At 43.3% G+C, this 22,169-nt stretch overlaps 1 protein-coding gene across 1 annotated transcript in view; it reads left to right on the forward strand.

The window, feature by feature from the left end:
- The window catches only part of adnpb (activity-dependent neuroprotector homeobox b), a 29,638-nt gene extending 8,754 nt beyond the window's left edge, over positions 1–20,884 (forward strand). Inside the window, exons 2-4 of the mRNA XM_061924700.1 lie at positions 10,713–10,829; positions 17,415–17,507; positions 17,591–20,884. Coding sequence (XP_061780684.1) covers positions 10,722–10,829; positions 17,415–17,507; positions 17,591–20,395 — 3,006 coding nt within the window. The 5' untranslated portion in view covers positions 10,713–10,721 and the 3' untranslated portion in view covers positions 20,396–20,884. The remainder of the gene's footprint in view (positions 1–10,712; positions 10,830–17,414; positions 17,508–17,590) is intronic.
- Positions 20,885–22,169: the final 1,285 nt, after the last annotated feature.

Here is a 22,169-nt window from a genome sequence, read left to right on the forward strand (position 1 = left end):
TAGTTTTGCATGTACAGTATGTCCACACTTTTTACCTTCTGGAGCGATTTTGTTACATTTTGTACATATATTAATATACTGTAATCCTGACATATTACGATGTTTTGCTCATTAATCCCTCATAAATAAGTTATTATTTAAGCCTACTACTACACAACTTAATGGACGACAGCTTTGTCAAAAAGCAGGATTCACTTCACATTTTAAAATGCAGCTCCGCCAATTATCCGTCAGCCAGTTACAGGCGTCGGAGTGGTAAGTTTGATCATGTAGCAAAATGTAGTGTTAGCATGTAGCGCACATAGCTATACTAGTGTTGCTAACCCAGCGTGATGTTAACATTAGGGATGTCCCGATCCAGGTTTTTGCACTTCCGATCCGATACTGATATTGTTTTTGCATTTCCGATCCGATACCGATACTGACCAATACCGATACTGACCGATACTGGCCTATCCGAGCATGTATTAAAGTTTAAAGTTATTTAGCCTACTTAGTTGTCAGAATCATGTTGAAAAGGGTTTTAGTACTCTTGATAACAACTAGCCAGCTGAATTAGGGGAGTTTGAATAATACACAATGGTTGGTAACAAGAAACTGACCTGTTTATTCAAGGATAAACACAAAATAGACAAAATTATACATGACAAACAGAAATGGCATCATTGAAACTAGGGCTGGGCGATATGGCTTTTTTTTAATATTGCGATATTTTAAGGCCATATTGCGATACACAATATATATCTCGATATTTTGCCTTAGCCTTGAATGAACACTTGATGCATATAATCACAGCAGTATGATGATTCTATGTGTTTTGATTGATTGATTGAGACTTTTATTAGTAGGTTGCACAGTGAAGTACATATTCCGTACAATTGACCACTAAATGGTAACACCCGAATAAGTTTTTCAACTTGTTTAAGTCGGGGTCCACTTAAATTGATTCATGATACAGATACATACTATCAGATATATACTATCATCATAATACAGTCATCACACAAGATAATCACATTGAATTATTTACATTATTTATAATCCAGGGTGTGGAGGGGGGCGCCGGATGTAAGTGTCAAAAAGACAGCCAAAAGAGTTTGTTATGAGAATAAATCTAAAGTTAAAATATAGGGTAGAAATGCACCCATTTGCAGGAAATGTTGTCTTGATTTTCAAAATTTTCTTTCAAGGCTTGCATGTCTACGGTACATTAAAACATTCTTCTTCATACTGCATTAATATATGCTACTTTTAAACTTTCATGCAGAGAAGGAAATCACAAATTAAAAAATCCCTACTTTTTTCATACGGTGTTGATGTGGAAATTTTTGCCTCGGCATTTTGATGGTGTGGACGTGTGGCACCGAATGGAGATACGCGTCTCGACAGACGTCACAATATTTGAACAATGATGACGAAAACTGTTTTCTCTGTCGTGTCCGTGTGTCGAAAATTGTTATGCGCTTATTTTTTTATTTGATTTTGTGCGTGGCATAGATTTGCTATGCGCAGAGGACGCTTAAACAGTGCGCAATTGCACAGGCGAGCACCTTAGATGGAGCGTTGCTCGCACGGCTGCGCTAGCATCACAGCTAACATTAGCCATGCTGCTACCTCTCTGCTCGGGGAGGACGTATACGTATGTGACGTATGACGTGACAGTATGTGACGTGTGTAAGAAGGTGCACTGTGTAAGAAGGTGCACTTGCTGTCTGTGAGAGGGACTCGAGGGAGACACAGGAAAGAGTGAGAAGAGCCTGTCGTGTAATGCCAGCAGCTAAAAGCAACTGCGTGAGAATTCACAGACCTGTGGATGTGTTGAAGGTGTGCTGGAAAATGCGGAATGGAAATTACGGAGCAGCAGAAAAGTGGAATGTATTATTTAAATCGGTGCGTTGGAAAACACGGACCGGAGTTTTTTTAAAACTGGATCTGGATCGGCATTTTCCCATGCCTTGCCGATACGCAATTTTTGGCAAATATGAGCAGTTGATCCGATCCAAATATCGGATCGGGACATCCCTAGTTAACATGTACCCACATTGTCCATTGGAACATCTTAGAAGCAAAAGAAAAACAATTAACCATGGATGACAAAAGGACTGAAAAATGCTTGCAAAAAGAAGAATACATTACATTTATAACACAAAGATCTACAGAGGCAGAAAACAAGTACAAGACGTATAAGAACAAGCTAACTGGCATACCGTGAACACATAGGAAATAATTTTTACAGTCAATTATTAGACCCGAACAAAAACAATATGGAAGCAACAGGGGGCATTGTCATGCCAAAATTCTCCCCCCCCCCCCCATTTACTTCCGGGGTCATTTCCTTTTACGTCATTTCCTCTTACTTACGTCATTTCCTCTTACGTCATTGACAGCGATCGATAACACTTCGGCTTTGACTGCCCGTCGCTGGAAGGATACTTTTTTATTTTTTAATTTTTTTTATTTTTTATAATATAGCGTTAACAAAACGTCTGTATTAATCGGACAAATGTACCTCAGTGAAGTCAGATGACCCGTGGTCAGACAAATGACTATATTTAGAATAAGAACATAAAAATAAAGAAAAACCTTGGGTATTTCTTCAAGACTTTAAAATGAGGCAAAAAACTGCAATGTAAAATGATTTTTTATTGTTTACAATTTTTTTTGTTCCAAACATTGTTTAAGTACAGACATTTAACAGTATTATATATTAATTAACATTTTTTGCACGTTACCACGAAGACAGAAGTTCCCAGCAGCGGCCCTAACACGCCGCCTGAAATTTCCCCTAACACTCCGCCTGGAATTTTTCGAAGCCTGCTGGTGTTTGACATAAGTCCCCTGGGAAATATAAAGACAAATGTCATTCAGTGACACCACCATTTTCAGGAGATTTGGATTCTATCGATCGCTGTCAATGACGTAAGAGGAAATGACGTAAGAGGAAATGACCCCGGAAGTAAATGGGGGCGGGGGGAGAAATTTGGCGTGACAGCATCCTAAATGGCATTATTACAAACGATACTAAGAAGGATTACCCTGAATACAGAAAAATGACAATATGAATGAAGTAGTTAAAAGCTTCAATAAGTACTTTGTGAAATTTGGACCAAATATGGTAGGTAGGTAAGTAGGTCGGTCTTTATTGTCATTGCACAAGTACAATGAAACTTTGTTTTCAGCACAAACCCGTTCAAGATTAGACAAACAAACAGTGTACAGGGTTACAGAACAGGAACGCTGATGGGTCGCCACAAGGCGCCCCGTAGAAGATGGGGAAAAGGTAAACGCTGGGGAAGGATGAGTAAAATAAATAAAAAATACAATCTAGACTGGGCTCCTAAGGGGTCCAGTCTGGAGTGGGGAAAAAAAACTCCATAGCAAAGCACATATACATATTACAATGTTCGAGGGGTGTAACGGTACACAAAAATTTCGGTTCGGTACGTACCTCGGTTTAGAGGTCACTGTTCGGTTCATTTTTGGTACAGTAAGAAAACAACAAAATATAAATTTTTTGGTTATTTATTTACCAAATTTGTAAACAATGGCATAACATACATATGGGGTCCATTGCCAGGGTTAATGTGGTCAACATATGTAAAATAAAAACTAAATAAGATAAGGCTCAGAATGGTTCCTAACAAAACCTTTCTACATATAAGTGCTTTTTTTGATTGATTGATTGATTGAGACTTTTATTAGTAGATTGCACAGTACAGTACATATTCCGTACAATTGACCACTAAATGGTAACACCCCAATAAGTTTTTCAACTTGTTTAAGTCGGGGTCCACGTTAATCAACATTAAACTGCCTCAAGTTGTTGCTCAGATTAAATAAAATGACAAAACTTTTCTTCTACATATAAAAAGTGCAACATTAAACAGTTTCAAGTCAACTCAGCCTCAGATTAACTTTTATTCCCCCCCCCCCAACCTGGTTAACTTGGCAGTAAGAGGATATATGGGCTCATTGTTCTTCCACCATAGAAGTGGGTCAAAATCTAGTTTGTAATGCAATATGGACTTACATCTGCTGCTATAAAAACATTTGTTATTGTTTTAGCCCTGCCTGACTCGCCGAGGAGAGGCTGCTTGAATGCGGTGGTGACGCTTCAAATGGGTTACCATGTGTTATGAGAGTAGCATATGTGTGTGTGTGGCTCTTTAATATGTGACAGCATGTGAAGTGAGTGTGTGGGTGAGCGAGGTGAGGGAGTGCGGGGAGTGGCTAGTGTTTTGTTGGATTGGCTGCGTGCAAGATCTCAATAAAGCCACGATTTGCAACTAATTGCTGGACTTGTCATTTACCCTGGAGTCCGGAGCTGTGGAGACCCACTGCCGGGTAGAGTGAAGGGTGTTGCCCTTGAGAATACATTGGCCCTGGAGGAGTGTCTCCCTTGCGCTCCTCGACTACGGTCTGGGAGCCGGAAGCAGGAAAGGTGCAACACATGTTTGACGTGTTGTCAGAAGCAGCTGCTGAACAATGTCGGCAAACCTCCGTCCTCAATTGTTGTATCGTGCAGCCAAAGTGTTCCCAAACGGGAGATCTTAACGAGGCAGGAGGGTCTTCCAGCTCTGGCTTTTACATGTTGTCCTAGCCCGGTCGCTGCTAGCACATGTACTCGTTCGGTACACCTCCGAACTAGGGCTGCAACTAACGATTAATCTGTCGATTATTACTTCGATTAATCGATTAATAATCGGATAAAAGAGACAAACTACATTTCTATCCTTTCCAGTATTTTATTGAAAAAACCAGCATACTGGCACCATGTTCTGGACATTGGGAGTGCAGCATACAGCAATAATAACACAGAATCAGATATTGTACACGTTTCTGTTGTGAATAATAAAGGATTCATTTTAGGCTGCCTCTGAATAATAGCATGAAATATTCCAGCACCTTCATAACGTTTAGTTATACTAAAGTGTCACTCAAATCTAAATATATTTTTATAGCTTTATCGGGCCCGGCTACATTGATCCATTATGAAACCAACATTAGATATTTATGTCCGTTACGTTTATTTCCAAATTGGTAACCGTGCGTTTTCTCTCTCAAAACGGAGTCAAATGTGCCGGAGACACATTATCAGCCCCGCGTTGCAACAAAGGCATAACGTTAACGTTACTCACAAAAAAGCTGAACTCATGAATGCCTGTTGCCACTATGGACTTAAAAAGTTACGTACCGCGAGTTCTTCCCTTCATCCATGGCTCCAACATGTTTCCTTTTCAGGTGCTCCTGAAGCAATGTTGTACTTCCGTGCCATTTTGCAGGAAACGCTCTTCTTTGAAGTAAAGTGTTCCCACACTTTTGACGACTTAGGTCGTACACTTTTCCCCATTGAAGCAATAACTTCAAGATGTTTCTCCGCTAAACTATCCGTACTGTTTTCCTGCGCCATTTTTCAAATATTTCCAGCAAAGGAGCCTATGTCGTCACGTGAGCTGCACATGACACATCATTGGCTAGCTTACCTCCACCTCATGAGACGTAGCCTCAGCGCCACCCTGGCGCTGTTTTGTACTGTTTTTGTACTTATTTTTATTATTGTTTTTCAGCTGTTTGTAAATGTTGCAGTTTATAAATAAAGGTTTATTTAAAAAAAAGCAGCATAGTTCCAACGAATCGATGACTAAATTAATCGCCAACTATTTTTATAATCGATTTTAATAGATTTAATCAATTAGTTGTTGCAGCCCTACTCCGAACCGAACCCCCCGTACCGAAACGGTTCAATACAAATACACGTACCGTTACACCCCTACAACGTTCATCTCGAGATATCTAGCAACAGAGGGGAGGGAGTGGGGGGCCATGGTGGCAGGCTGCAGCTCTTCAGGCGCTGCCCATTCGTCCATCACCCCTATGGGATTTGCGTCAAGGGCGTTGGATTGGGGGTGGGGAATGTGTGTGTGGTTGTATATTTTTTGTGGATGCGTGTGTGTGTGTGTGTAAGCCTGCAGTGTGTCTCTGTTCCGCGGCCTTGATATTGTGCAGCTGATAATCAGTCCAAAGTCAACAACAGCAGGTGTGTGTCCATGAGAGACAAGAAGGGAATTTGTTGTGTCTTCGCCGCACTGGGAAAGCCAGGGAAAAAAATCCAAGTTAGAATGTTTTGTATGCGAGTGAAAATAAAATTTGCTCTTCACTCTAAATTGTCTATGACTGATCCTCAAAATTCATCCTGCCTGGCAGACAGTCCGATCGCAAAGTGTCCACAGTTCTTCCCGCATCCTCCAATGACTTGTGGCAGCTTTGGGGTACTTTGAAAACTGCCAGCAACTTCCAATTTGTCGACAAACCAGAGCAACGCTTACTCCAATCAGCAGATGTCCTGTTGTCATAATTCCGAATAGGTAGATATCTTCACGTCCTCGACTGAAAGGGTCGCCAGGTATGCGGCACACCTTCTTCTCCCAAGAGTCCGTCGTGTGTCCAGCAACAACCGCTCCGTCACGACAAGCCAGTTCCCCCAAACCCAAGATCTTGTCAATTTTGTTGAGGCCAGTTAAATAGTTCCAATGTTTAGATTTGGAGAGCAGTGCAAAAAGAGGCAACAAAAAAGTTAAGCCAAGACAAAAGCAAGCAGGAGAGATAAGGGAGAGGAAAGGGGAGCGTCCGCCCTCGATGAGTGCCAGTGAGAAAGGGCCAAATATGGGGGGTAAGATTCCAGATCCCGAGTCGTATGAAGACTTGAATGACAGTGGAGACAGAAATCCCAACTCATTGTTCCTCGAACGTGTGACACGAGGAAATAATATTGTGAAAACATTTAAATCCAAGACCTCAACTGAATGTAATGGAACATATATTAAAACGATAAAAAGGGTTATTGAAGAGATTTCAGAACCTTTAACATATATCTGCAACCTACAGTATCATTTTAAACAGGCACATTCCCAGACAAAATGAAAATAACAAAGGTCTACAAACTAGATACTTGTTTCTCTACTTCCATAATTTTCTAAAATTGTTGAAAAATTGTTGAACAACAGATTAGAGAAATTACTTAAATAAATAAAAAAATTAAACACTCAGACAACCAATACAGATACATTTCAACATCTGTGGCATTAATCGAAACAACGGAAGAGATAACCATTGCAAAAGATATTTAAAAAAATGTGCTGCTGCAGTCTATGGATTTAACAAAAGCATTTGACACAATCAATCAAAATATCCTAATAAACAAATGAGAACAGTATGGCATCAGAGGGTTGGTCTTGAACTGGGTTAGAAGCTACTTAACCAACAGGAAGCATTGCGTGAAGATAGGAGCTGAAAATATCTTGTGACGTACTGGGACCAAAATTGTTCAATCTTTATTCAAACGACATTTGTGAAGTTACAAAGGACTTAAAGTTAGTAATATTTGCAGATGACACGACTGTGTTTTTTCAGGAGACAACATACAGAAGATAATACAAATAACAGACTATCTTTTAAATATCAGTTGAGCCAGTGATGTCATCTAGCAACTTTTACCACAGCCAGTAGCGACTTTCCTTGCTGAGGAGTTGGCAACACTGCTTAAAAACCCACTCAATGTTCTCCTGCTTGCTGGAAGACAATCTAGACCCCCCCTAAAGCAGTGTTTCTCAACATTTCTAATTTCAAGACCTATCATTAATCAAAATGGGGTCCATTTGGTTCCATGTGTACTCTGTCAGAGTTACAGACCTTGCAATGGTCAATATAGACCCTCCTTAAGGAGTCCCTAGAAGATGAAGAGATTGAGGACAGCGAGTAGGGAGATGTAGAAGAGATGCAAATTGAAAACACAGATGCAGAGGATGAGACAGAAGGCCAAAGAGTGGGTATCATTGTCGATTAAGACTAGCATTAGGAGGTCACAGTGCAGACACTTCACCCTTGCTCCACTGGTGTAATAATGTGCATGAATGTTTGGTGGTGATCGGAGGGGCCGTAGGCGCAGATTGGCGGCCACGCTTCCGTCAGTCTACCCCAGGGCAACTGTGGCTACAAATGTAGCTTATCACCATAATCGTGTGAATGTGGAGTGAATGAATGAGGGGTTCTCTCTTCTGTGTGAAGCGCTTTGAGTGTCTAGAAAAGGGCTATGTAAATCTAATTCATTATTATTATTATTATAAATAGAGATGTCCGATAATGGCTTTTTTGCCGATATTCCGATATTGTCCAACTCCTAATTACCGATTCCGATATCAACCGATACCGATATATACAGTCGTGGAATCAACACATTATTATGCCTAATTTTGTTGTGATGCCCCGCTGGATGCATTAAACATTGTAACAAGGTTTTCCAAAAATAAATCAACTCAAGTTATGGAAAAAAAATGCCAACATGGCACTGCCATATTTATTATTGAAGTCACAAAGTGCATTATTTTTTTTAACATGCCTCAAAACAGCAGCTTGGAATTTGGGACATGCTCTCCCTGAGAGAGCATGAGGAGGTTGAGGTGGGCGGGGTTTTCGGGTAGAAGGTAGCGGGGGTGTATATTGTAGCGTCCCGGAAGAGTTAGTGCTGCAAGGGGTTCTGGGTATTTGTTCTGTTGTGTTTATGTTGTGTTATGGTGCGGATGTTCTCCCGAAATGTGTTTGTCATTCTTGTTTGGTGTGGGTTCACAGTGTGGCGCATATTTGTAACAGTGTTAAAGTTGTTTATACGGCCACCCTCAGTGTGTCCTGTATGGCTGTTGATCAAGTATGCCTTGCATTCACTTGTGTGTGTGTCATAAGCCAAAGATATTATGTGACTGGGCCGGCACGCAAAGGCAGTGCCTTTAAGGTTTATTGGCGCTCTGTACTTCTCCCTACGTCCGTGTACACAGCGGCGTTTTAAAAAGTCATAGATTTTACTTTTTGAAACCGATACCGATAATTTTGAAACCGATACCGATAATTTCCGATATTACATTTTAAAGGGGAACATTATCACAATTTCAGAATTGTTAAAACCATTAAAAATCAGTTCCCAGTGGCTTATTATATTTTTCGAAGTTTTTTTCAAAATTTTACCCATCACGCAATATCCCTAAAGAAAAGCTTCAAAGTGCCTGATTTTAACCACCCGTCCATTTTCCTGTGATGTCACATAGTGAAGCCGACACAAACAAACATGGCTGAAAGAACAGCAAGCTATAGCGACATTAGCTCGGATTCAGACTCGGATTTCAGCGGCTTAAAAGATTCAACAGATTACGAATGTATTGAAACGGATGGTTGTAGTGTGGAGGCAGGTAGCGAAAACGAAATTGAAGAAGAAACTGAAGCTATTGAGCCATATCGGTTTGAACCGTATGCAAGCGAAACCGACGAAAGTGACACGAGAGAAAGCGAGGACGAATTCGGCGATCGCCTTCTAACCAACGATTGCTATGTGTTTGTTTGGCATTAAAGGAAACTAACAACTATGAACTAGGTTTACAGCATATGAAATACATTTGGCAACAACATGCACTTTGAGAGTGCAGACAGCCCAGTTTTCATCAATTAATATATTCTGGAGACATACCCTCATGTCAGCAGGCCAAGGAAGCTAGGGTCGATATTCTTCTCTTGATCATCTTCGGGACGGTCTGAGCCTAGACATCCAGGGGGTTTAGCTCGCTCGTTTGCGGGAACAAACTGCCGCCATTGCTTGCCATTCTACCGAGGTCCTTTGTCCCTGAATTGCTCACACACTCCGGCAGATTCAATGGGGGTCTGGCGGCAGATTTCTTTGACTTTATCGTTGGAAATGCATCTGCTTTGAGTGTCGCAGGATATCCACACATTCTTGCCATCTCTGTCGTAGCATAGCTTTCGTCGGTAAAGTGCGCGGAACAAACGTCCAATTTCTTGCCACTTTCGCATCTTTGGGCCACTGGTGCAACTTGAATCCGTCCCTGTTCGTGTTGTTACACCCTCCGACAACACACCGACGAGGCATGATGTCTCCAAGGTACGGAAAACTGTCGAAAAAACGGAAAATAACAGAGCTGATTTGACTCAGTGTTTGAGAAAATGTGACGTCACAACCGAGAGCGAATATTAGAAAGGCGTTTAATTCGCCAAAATTCACCCATTTAGAGTTCGGAAATCGGTTAAAAAAAAATATGGTCTTTTTTCTGCAACATCAAGGTATATATTGACGCTTACATAGGTCTGGTGATAATGTTCCCCTTTAAAGCATTTATCGGCCGATAATATCGGTAGTCCGATATTATTGGACATCCCTAGTAAAAAGTAAACAATAACACTTCTTGGAGACACAGCTTGTTAGCATTAAAACTACAATGTTGATACATTTCTGTATAAATAGGCTACGAGAGGAGGATACCGAATGACAGGAAGTAGTAGTGGTACGTACAATACATAGAGCAATGTAAATCATACATCATGTCATTCATTATGTACGATTGTGCCATATTTGTACACTGCATGGTACCTTCATGTAGTTCTACTCAACGTTGCTGCTTTTTCCAGGTTTCTCGTCAGTGAGTTTCCACTCATTGTAACATTTGAGCATACACAGCTATGGAAATGACCAAAATAAACACACGCTAACAGCAAGTTGCCCTGTCGCTGCTGCACACTGCACTGTCCACTGTCTTTGGATAAGACTGTCAACAACTCTTACACGCCCTCCTCCATCGTTGTTGTTAGTTACTATTTCATGGCATTGTTTGTGACAAGAAAATATATCCATTTTTGTGTTTTTCCCCCCAATCCAGGTGGGCAGAATGTTCCAGCTCCCTGTCAACAACCTGAGTAGTCTGCGTAAAGCTCGTAAAAATGTCAAGAGGGTCCTGGGAGACATCGGTCTGGAGTACTGCAAAGACCACCTACAGGTCAGCCTCTTTTAAAAACTCCGCCACTGTGTCCTTATTTTGAATAATGCAGGAGTAGTATCAGGAGCTTCTGCACTGGTCGGTAGGGCTACAGTTATCAATTATTTTAGTAGTTAAGGAATCTATCAATATCGGATAATACACACTTTACAGTATCTATGCGTATGCATATTAATGCAATTTTTTTCTGTGTGCCATAACTTTCACTATTTTTAATAAATACACATCAACATTGAAGTTACACTTTTAAAACGTGTGCATTAATAGAAGTTAAAGTTAAATAAAAACTCAGCTTTTCTCGGCCCCACAGATCATGACACCCACACACTCATGTTACTAACTATTAGGGCTGGGCGATATGGACGAAAAAGTATATCTCGATATATTTTTACTTAAACTCGATATTCAATATACATCTCGATATATTTTCCCGTGAAAATATACGTATAAAGATATTCAATTTTGAGCGAGATTCACTGAAATTGAAGTGAATGACAACTGTACTGTAAACAGTCAGTGGCACTTTTATTAACCCAGTTAGTCAAGATGGGTATTAACAGCACTTTTATTAACCCACTTAGTCAAGATGGGTATTAACAGCACTTTTATTAACCCAGTTAGTCAAGATGGGTATTAACAGCACTTTTATTAACCCACTTAGTCAAGCTGGGTATTAATAGCACTTTTATTAACCCAGTTAGTCAAGCTGGGTATTAACAGCACTTTTATTAACCCAGTTAGTCAAGATGGGTATTAACAGCACTTTTATTAACCCAGTTAGTCAAGATGGGTATTAACAGCACTTTTATTAACACAGTTAGTCAAGATGGATCTTAACAGCACTTTTATTAACCCACTTAGTCAAGATGGGTATTAACAGCACTTTTATTAACCCAGTTAGTCAAGATGGGTATTAACAGCACTTTTATTAACACAGTTAGTCAAGATGGATATTAACAGCACTTTTATTAACCCAGTTAGTCAAGATGGGTATTAACAGCACTTTTATTAACCCAGTTAGTAAAAATGGGTATTAACATACTTTTATTAACCCACTTAGTCAAGATGGGTATTAACAGCACTTTTATTAACCCAGTTAGTCACGATGGGTATTAACAGCACTTTTATTAACCCACTTAGTCAAGATGGGTATTAACAGCACTTTTATTAACCCAGTTAGTCAAGATGGGTATTAACAGCACTTTTATTAACCCAGTTAGTTATGATGGGTATTAACAGCACTTTTATTAACCCAGTTAGTCAAGATGAGTATTTACATCACAGAAAATAAACGGTTTAAGTAGCACAGAATTACATAACATAAATACAATTGAAACATATTCTTTCTACATAAAATAAATAACATAGCTATGCAAATAATACAAAATGTATCAAACTCAGATAAAAAATACATGTAATGATGTAATGGACCGTCACACACGTACGGTTCTGGTCAGCGCCAAGTAAGTGACTTGACTTCATTGTACAGCTATGATCTTCCTCACTTCTGTCAACTGATTCTGGTAAATATGTTGTCCTGGTGCTTTTAGATCTGTCTGCTGCGTTCGACACCGTCGACCACGCCACCTTAATCACTCGTCTTGAGAACTGTGTGGGCATTAAGGGCGCCGCCCTCAACTGGTTCCGGTCGTACCTAACCGACAGGAGTTTTTGTGTAAAAGTAGACAGTTTTATGTCGTCCACAGCTCCTTTACCACATGGGGTCCCCCAGGGCTCAATCCTTGCCCCAATTTTATTTGCGCTTTACCTTCTCCCCCTTGGTTCTATTTTTAGGAAGTACAGTATTGCATTTCATTTTTACGCCGATGATTGCCAGATTTATTTTCCCATGGCACAAAATAACACGGTTCAACGTCTTATTGACTGCCTGCACGACATCAAAGTCTGGCTTTCAGCTAACTTCCTGAGCCTAAATGAAGATAAAACAGAAGTTATGTTGTTCGGTCCAAGTCGCTCTCCCTCCCCCAACGTTGACCTCGGCACTCTGACCCCGTATCTCAGCGACTGTGTCACAAACCTGGGGGTAAAGTTCGACTCAGATTTTAAATTCGAAAAACAAATCAGCAGCGTCGTTCAAAAAAGCTTTTATCAATTACGCCAAATAGCGAAAGTGAAACCGCTTCTATCAAGACATGATCTTGAGAAATTAATCCACGCCTTTATCTCGAATCGTCTTGATTACTGTAATGCCCTGTATGTAGGCATTAGCCAGGCCTCCCTCGCCCGCCTGTAGCTCGTGCAGAACTCTGCTGCTCGTCTGTTAACACAGACCCGCAGACGTGAGCACATCACCCCTATTTTAGCGTCCCTTCACTGGCTCCCTGTGCGTTATCGAATCAATTTTAAACTCCTTTTATTTGTTTTTAAATGTCTAAACAACCTCGCGCCAACCTATCTCTCCGACCTCCTTCAGCCTTACTGCCCCACCCGATCCTTAAGATCAGCCGATCAGCTGCTGTTGACGGTCCCTGACACAAGGCTGAAGCTTAGAGGTGACAGAGCTTTCGCCGTTGCTGCTCCCAAGCTCTGGAACGACCTACCCCTGAGTGTTAGACAAGCCTCCTCTCTTCCTGTTTTTAAATCTCTCTTAAAAACATACTTTTATTCCATGGCTTTTAACACTGAGTGATATCCATCCTGCAATGGCGCCCCATAATACACCTGCTGTGAACCTGTTTTTATTTATTCTATTTTAATTATTTATTTTTTATCGTGTTCTGTTTGTGTTGTGTTGTGTTTGCTCGGTACTCGGTTTATCTTTTAACCTGTTCATTGTACAGCACTTTGGCTACCCCTGTGGTAAATTTTAAATGTGCTTTATAAATAAAGTTGATTTGATTTGACTTTGGCGTACATTTTTGGCAGCATTTCTCCTGCGAAATATGGCAACTGAAGAACAGCTTTGATTTGGGCTTACCGTATTTTTTGGACTATAAGTCACAGTTTTTTTCATAGTTTGGCTGGGCTCCAGTGCGACTTATATATGTTTTTTTCCTTCTTTATTATGCATTTTCTGCGGGTGCGACTTTGCGACTTATACTCCGAAAAATACGGTACATGGTAAACAACTCAAATAAATGTTTCATCCAGACGCATACATTTGTCTAAATGTGGCCAAGTAGACACATTGTGGGTTTCCTGGACGTGGTCTACATCGCTAAAAGAAAAATCTAAAGAAGAGAATCCCTCTGCCATTTTTCACTACTTTTTTTATTATATAAATCGCCCGCTTGAAAATCCCCTCTTCTCTTCTACGACTCTCTCGTCGTCATTTGGGATGTCTGTTGTGATTTCCCTTCCTGGTTCCATGACCCGCACTATCTTGCCTCTGATTGGCCTGTCCCTAATGTTTTGCCAATGGTGACTCATAGTAAACAACCAATGTTCTTATAGTGCAAGCACGTCTTGGAAGGAGGAAGGAGGAAGGGGAGGGGTTTAGTAGCCCATGAGAGGGAGGGGGGGGGATCAAGGAACACAACAAATAAGTGGTGTTTGGTCATTATAACGTGAAATAAATCAATATCGATATTACGATATTTTGTTAATTCATATCTTGTTTAAAAATATATCGATATATCGCCCAGCCCTACTAACTATGTTAGCCTATTTAAAGTTCCGGGCACTCTATGTAGTACACATTTTATAAATGTTTATCAGTTGCACTTAGGGTTGTAACGACATGAACATTTCATATCACGTTAATCGAGAGCAAAATTATCACAGTTTTCATTATTATGACGGTATTTTTGAATATGCACAAAAAGTACACTAAAGTCTTTTAACCAAGTATTTTTTTAAATAACTAAAATAAATAGACTAGAGATGTCCGATAATTTCGGACTGCCGATATTATCGGCCGATAAATGCTTTAAAATGTAATATCGGAAATTATCGGTATCGGTTTCAAAAAGTAAAATTTATGACTTTTTAAAACGCCGCTGTGTTCACGGACGTAGGGAGAAGTACAGAGCGCCATTAAACCTTTGGGTACTGCCTTTCACATAATATCTACGGCTTTTCACACAAACGTGAATTGAAGGCATACTTGGTCAACAGCCATACAGATCACACTGAGGGTGGCCGTATAAACAAGTTTAACACTGTTACAAATATGTGCCACACTGTGAACCCACACCAAACAAGAATGACAAACACATTTCGGAAGAACATCCGCACCGTAACACAACATAAACACAACAGAACAAATACCCACAACCCCTTGCAGCACTAACTCTTCCGGGACGCTACAATATACACCCCCCCACCTCAACCCCGCCCACCTCAACCTCCTCATGCTCTCCCGGGGAGAGCATGTCCCAAATTCCAAGCTGCTGTTTTGAGGCATGTAAAAAAAAATAATGCACTTTGTGACTTGAATAATAAATATGGCAGTGCCATGTTGGCATTTTTTTTCCATAACTTGAGTTGATTTATTTTGGAAAACCTTGTTACATTGTTTAATGCATCCAGTGGGGCATCACAACAAAATTAGGCATAATAATGTATTAATTCCACGACTGTATATATCGGTATCGGTAATTAAGAGTTGGACAATATCGGATATCGGCAAAAAAGCCATTATCGGACATCTCTAAAATAGACTGTTATAAAAGCCACTATTGTGCATGTTTTCTGTTTCTTGTGCTTCACTGGTAGTGTTCTAGTCTTAGTAATGTATCTGTTTTAATGGCTAAGCTTTTATTGTTTTAAATATTCGTTTGTACTGTAGCACTTAAAGATTTATTTAAATAAAAAGTGTGTAACAAATGTATAATTATTTTCTCTAGTGGACGATCGCTGTTCTAAAAGACAACCGCTTGTAGGTTCAATGTGCACAGTAACATTTTTACTTAAGTTTCGATTGGGGTAAGTCGTTTCTTAATGTGGAAAGACGTTAACGTCTCTTGTTTTCAAATTAGCGTTAAAGCTCGCGAGCTGGCGCCAGTCTGTCCGTCAGTTTATCAAGGTGCAGTTAATCAATCGCTTCAAAAATTATTCTAGTTTACAACAGTAATACAAATCTTCGGGAAGTTTTACTGCGGTTATCATTAATACCGTTTACATCCCTAGTTGCACTCCTTAAACGATTAATCGAAGCAACAGAATATAAATCGAAGTTAGAATTCCAGAACTTAGTCGTTGTAGCCTAACCAGGCAGGCCTGTGCACGTTATCTGCATATGTCCTGAAAATTTGCGCACGTCCGCCACTGTAGTCCGTGCCAATGCCGTAGTCCAGGGGTGTCAAACTCAAATAGAGAGTGGGCCAAAATTTAAAACTGAACAAAGCCGCGGGCCAAGGTTGAACAAATGAACCTTTTAATAGGGACCCAAACAAGGTTTGCATTGAATATTGAACAAGCAAGGCTTATATAACTTTATAGTGACATGCAAAATCGAGTTTCAAATAATAATAATAATAATAATAATAATTAAAAAATATCAATGGCATGTCAAATACAATTTAAATAAAAATGTAATGCCTCTTTTCTATTTGCAGCCTTCTGAGGTAAATATCAACATTAACTTTTTCCACAGGCTAATACATTTTAAAATAAAATAACAATGAATAAACCAACCATTCAGGACTTTAAACTGCTCAGTTTGCAACACACTGATCTAATCTGATGTGCCCAAGCCAGATACCTGCCATCTTTTCTTGGATGCTAGTTCATTAATGTCGGGGCTCAGGCTTTGAGCTGAGGCAACCTTCATTATCGGACGAAGGTGTTCATCAGTGGGCGTTCCTTAAATGCACTGCCTTTAACGTACTTTACGAGCTATTGTCACGTCCGCTTTTCATCCATTCTAACATCGTTCAGACCCAGTCACAAGATATGTGCAGCTTCTGTACGCACACACGAGTGAATGCAACGCATACTTCATCAACAGCGATACAGGTTACACTGAGGGTGCCAGTATAAAAACCTTTAACACTGTTACAAATATGCGCCACACTGTGAATCCACACCAAACAAGAATGACAAACACATTTCGGGAGAACATCCACACTGTAACACAACATAAACACAACAGAACAAATACCCAGAACCCCTTGCAGCACTAACTCTTCCGGGACGCTACAATATACACCCCCCGCTACCCCCTCACGACACCCCCCCCCCCCCCCCCCCCCCCCCAACCCCGCCCACCTCAACCTCCTCATGTCCCAAATTCCAAGCTGCTGTTTTGAGGCAAGTTAAAAAAAATAATGCACTTTGTGACTTCAATAATAAATATGGCAGTGCCATGTTGGCATTTTTTTCCATAACTTGAGTTGATTTATTTTGGAAAACCTTGTTACATTGTTTAATGCATCCAGCGAGACATCACAACAAAATTAGGCATGATAATGTGTTAATTCCACAACTGTATATTTCGGTATCGGTTGATATCGGAATCGGTAATTAAGAGTTGAACAATATCGGATATCGTCAAAAAAGCCATTATCGGACATCTCTAGTAAATAGTCATGAAAATAAAGAAAATACATTAAATGAGAAGATGTGTCCAGACTTTTGGCCTGTACTGTATGTCAAAGAGTGCTCTTCTGTTGTCTCCTGCAGGACTTTAAGGCCTACACGCCGCCTGAGGTGTACATCAAGCACACTTGTTGGGAGGACGTGTGCATGTGGGAGCCGTCGCACACCAAAGTCCAAGTACGTATTGCAAATGTCACACCACGTCTTCCTCGTTTGCAAGCACAAACCGTGACGTCCCGCCTCCTTCCGATGTGTTCCAGGACTACCGCTCCAAACCTTTCTGCTGCACCGGCTGCCTCTTCTCGTCCAAATACTTCTCTGCGTACAAAAGCCACTTCCGCAATGTCCACAGCCAAGACTTCGAGAACAACATCCTGCTCAACTGCCCCTACTGCACTTACAACGGCAACAAGAAGACCCTGGAGACGCACATCAAACTCTTCCATGTGCCCAGCAGCACCGTGCGCCAGGGGCCCGGCGCCGGCGGCGGCCTCCTGATGAAGGATGGCCTCCTGAAGAGGCCGGGGGACAGCGTGGAGCAGGCGGTGTACTACTGTAAGAAGTGCACCTACCGGGACCCTTTGTACAACGTGGTGCGCAAGCACATCTACAGGGAACACTTCCAGCAGGTGGCGCAGCCTTACATCGCAAAACCGGGAGAGAAGGCCCAAAACGGCGGCACCGCCGGGAAACCGGAGGGCAGCAACACCAACCATGTGAACAGTCATCAGATCCACTGCAAGAAGTGTCTGTTTGTCCCCAGAACCTACGAGGCACTTGTCCAGCATGTCATCGAGGACCACGAGAGGGTCGGATACCAAGTGACGGCTATGATAGGCCACACCAGCGTGATCGTCCCCCGTCCCAAACCCATCCTGCTCATACCCAAGTCCCAAGGAGACAAAACCATCATCGGGATGGGTCCAAAGGGGGCCGTCATGGCCACCACCAGGCCTTCGGCTTCCCAGCAGCTGGCCCGGGTCGCCTCAGCATCAAAGCCCACCTTCAGTCCTCAGAGTCTTCTCTCGGCGATCAAACACGAGTCAGCGGGCTTTAAGTCCGCGACCAACCAGACCTTTTCCTTTGGCGTCCTTCAAGGGAAGGGAAGCGCCCACGTTTCTCAGCAGTCTCACTCCGCAAGGCATCCGTTCCCCGGAGCCAGCCTGCGGAGCCCCGTGATGTTCAACACCTCCCTCAAGTCGGGCTCCCTCGGCCCCCGGGTGCAGGCGGCGTCCACCACCGTCGCCTCGGTCGCGGCCAAGAAAGGCGGCTCCTCGGTCCTGGGCCCCTCCCACACCCAGAAGTGGAAGATCTGCACCATCTGCAACGAGCTCTTCCCGGAGAACGTGTACAGCTGCCACTTTGAGAAGGAGCACAAAGCGGAGAAGGTGCCCGCCGTGGCCAACTACATCATGAAGATCCACAACTTCACCAGCAAGTGTCTCTACTGCAACCGCTACCTGCCCAGCGACACCTTGCTCAACCACATGCTCATCCACGGCCTGTCCTGCCCGCACTGCCGCGCCACCTTCAACGACGTGGAGAAGATGGTGGCTCACATGCGCCTGTCGCACCCGGACGAGGCGGTGGGGCCTCGCACCGACTCCCCGCTGACCTTCGACCTGACCCTGCAGCAGGGCAACCCAAAGAACGTGCAGCTGATCGTGACTACCTACAACATGAAGGACGCCCCGGAGGAGTCGGTGGCCTTTCACGCCCAAAACCACGCCGCCGTGTCGTCCTCGCTGGCCGCCTCCCTGCTGTCGGCCAAGAGGCCGTTACCTCAGCACCCTTCCAAAACGCTCGACACGGTCAAGAATGTCCCGCACGCGGCCGTGCCGTACAAGAGAGACGTAGGAAAGACGCTCTGTCCGCTCTGCTTCTCCATCCTCAAGGGCCCCATCTCGGACTCCCTGGCTCACCACTTGAAGGAGCGCCACCAAGTCATCCAGACGGTGCACCCGGTGGAGAAGAAGCTGACCTACAAGTGTATCCACTGTCTGGGCGTGTACACCAGCAACATGACCGCCTCCACCATCACCTTACATCTCGTCCACTGTCGAGGCGTAGGAAAGTCTCACAACGGCCAGGATAGGTCCGCCTCCAGGACCGGCCAGGCCGCCAAACGGACCGGCGTCGACACCTCCGACACCAGCGCGCCAAAAAGGAGGAGGCGGGGACCTCCCGGGGAGAGGGCGCACCCCAGAGACATGAACACGCAGTTTGAGGAAAACCCGGACGAGCCCGTTTGTCTCGCGCTCGACCCGCAGGGCCTGGAGAACGAGTCGTACGAGTCGAGGAAGGCGTTCCTCACCCGCTACTTCAACCGAGCGCCGTACGCCACCCAGCGGGAGGTGGAAAAGCTGGCGGCCGGACTCTGGCTGTGGAAGTCGGACGTCTCCGGACACTTTGTCAACACTCGCAGGAAATGCGCGCAGGAGTGCGAAAGCCTGCGCCCCGGCGTCCTGCTGGGGTTCAGCATGCACGAGGCGGGCCAGGTGAGCCACGAGCTGGCGTTGGAGGGCGGCGCATTCGAGGCCGGACCTGGCAAAAGGAGGACATCCAGGAACCGCTTGGGGCTTTCGGAGCAAGCCCGCCAGAGACGGAAGGAGTCCGCGGCGACCAATGGCGGCTCCTCTTTAAAACCCAAACGCCCCGACCAAACCGAGACAATCAACTGCACCTCGCCGCCCAAATCGCCTGCCAGACTCCCCGAGCCCATCGCCATCGACTCTGACAGCGAAGAGGAGTCGGTCCAAGCGCTCCGTCTCCACGGTAACATCCAGCATCCGGAAGCTGAGGAGAGAACGGCGCTCATGGCGGGAGTTAAGATGATTTCTGAGTTGGAGGACTCGTCAGACGACGACGATGACGAGGATGACGATGATGATGATGATGATGATGACGATGACGAGGAGGAGGAGGAAGGGGAGAACTTGGAGAACGGCTTCGGGCCCACAGGGAGCTCAGGAGGACAGGCGCCCCTGCCCATCATTATTCCCAAATTCGTGCCCTCGTCCGCCAGGCGGGGCGGCGACGCTCAGCTGGGCAAGCAGCAGGTCTGACCTTTAACCCCCTTTAGACCGCACCAACACATCTGCCTCACCTGGACTCCACAAGGACCCGCTTTGAAAGCAGGAGCTCAGAACAAGCCATCCGACCACGGTCATGTGATCAGCAAGTGTGAGGTTTGACCAATCTAGTAAAGAAAGAAGTATTTTGTCTTTTTGTCCGTTGGCTAGTAAACTTGAAACGTGGTGAGCAGATAATTATTGCTTTTGTTTGTCCTGTCTGCATACTGGCTAGCCTCTTTTGCATCCTAATAAATCACATTTTTAGTTGATTAGTATCGGCCATCGTGTTAAAGGAACTACCCAAAGTCTTTTTTTATATGGCCCACTTTCTTGATTTGACCTTTGCTTCCCCCCACACGCCACTGGATGGTAACCACCACACTGAACATGAATTTTATTTTTTTAAACATTTATTCGTTGTACACATTTATTTTACACCTGTGCATTTCATCAACAATAAAGTGCTGTCATTGTTCCTCACTGAAGAAAACCACATAGGAAAAGTTATTTTTATTCACGTCACCAAACTAATATTTGCGCTGATAGTAAAGCGGTGTGACACACATGACTGTCACAACAGCAACATTTAAAGCGCTAAATAGATGTTCAAATGGCTGAATGCGATACAAGTAACGGCAATTGCACCAATTCACGTCTCAAATGAGCTGTGGCTGTGGGTAACTTCCTGCAATTTTAGCAGATGCTTTGGAAATACCAAAACCAACACTTTACTGTGAAAGTTGTGTGTTTACTATTTACGGTATAATCAACTCATCGGCACTTTAGCACCGTTACAATGTTAGTGGTGTTGTACAATACACTACATAAATGAGTATATTGTATTATTTCCCACTTTCCCGTTTACCCTCAAGCGAGATGAACAATAAGTCGTTATATTTAATGAGTTTTTACATTGGGGAAACCATTAAACGTATCGTCCTCGTTGTGCTTTAGCTAAACAAACTCCCTGCTGTAATTAGAGCATGTAGAATATTGATATAATATTTGCATGTGTGTTTGTGTCCCCATGGCAGGTTATATTGCTCTTTATCACCCAGGAACTTTCTTCTTCTTGCAGTTACTTCACCATCCTTAACTGTCCCTTGGGAGGAAGACAAAATGGAGGGAAAGTAGTGTTGCTATGCTGGGGGGGGGCTGCAGTGCTTGTGCAGAGGGAAAGGGGGGGAGGCTGATGATCAAGGAGTGAGGAGAAGAGGATGCTGATGATGGAGTGAGGAGAAGAGGAGGCTGATGATGGAGTGAGGAGAAGAGGATGCTGATGATGGGGTGAGGTGGAGGATGATGAAGGGGTGAGGAGGAGATGATGATGGAGTGGGGAGCAGATGAAGGAGTGAGGCTGTGATAAGGAGGTTAAAGATGAAAGAGGGAGGAGTAGATGTGGGAGATGATGGAGTGAGGAGGCTGATGATGGAGTGAGGAGAAGAGGAGGCTGATGAAGGAGTGAGGAGAAGAGGTTGATGGAGTGAGGAGAAGAGGATGCTGATGATGAAGGGGTGAGAAGGAGATGAGTGGGGAGCAGATGAAGGAGTGAGGCTGTGATTAGATTAAAGATGAAAGAGGGAGGAGTAGATGTGGGAGATGATGAGTGAAGAGGCGATAGATGGCGTGAGGAGAAGAGGATGATGGAGTGAGGAGGAGAAGAGGCTGATGACGGAGAAGAGGAGGAGGCTGATGATTGAGTGAGGAGAAGAGGATGATTGAGTGAGGAGAAGAGGAGGCTGATGATGGAGTGAGGAGAAGAGGA

This window comes from Nerophis lumbriciformis, linkage group LG01, assembly GCF_033978685.3.
Source record: "Nerophis lumbriciformis linkage group LG01, RoL_Nlum_v2.1, whole genome shotgun sequence".
In the NCBI taxonomy this organism is placed as follows: Eukaryota; Metazoa; Chordata; class Actinopteri; order Syngnathiformes; family Syngnathidae; genus Nerophis; species Nerophis lumbriciformis.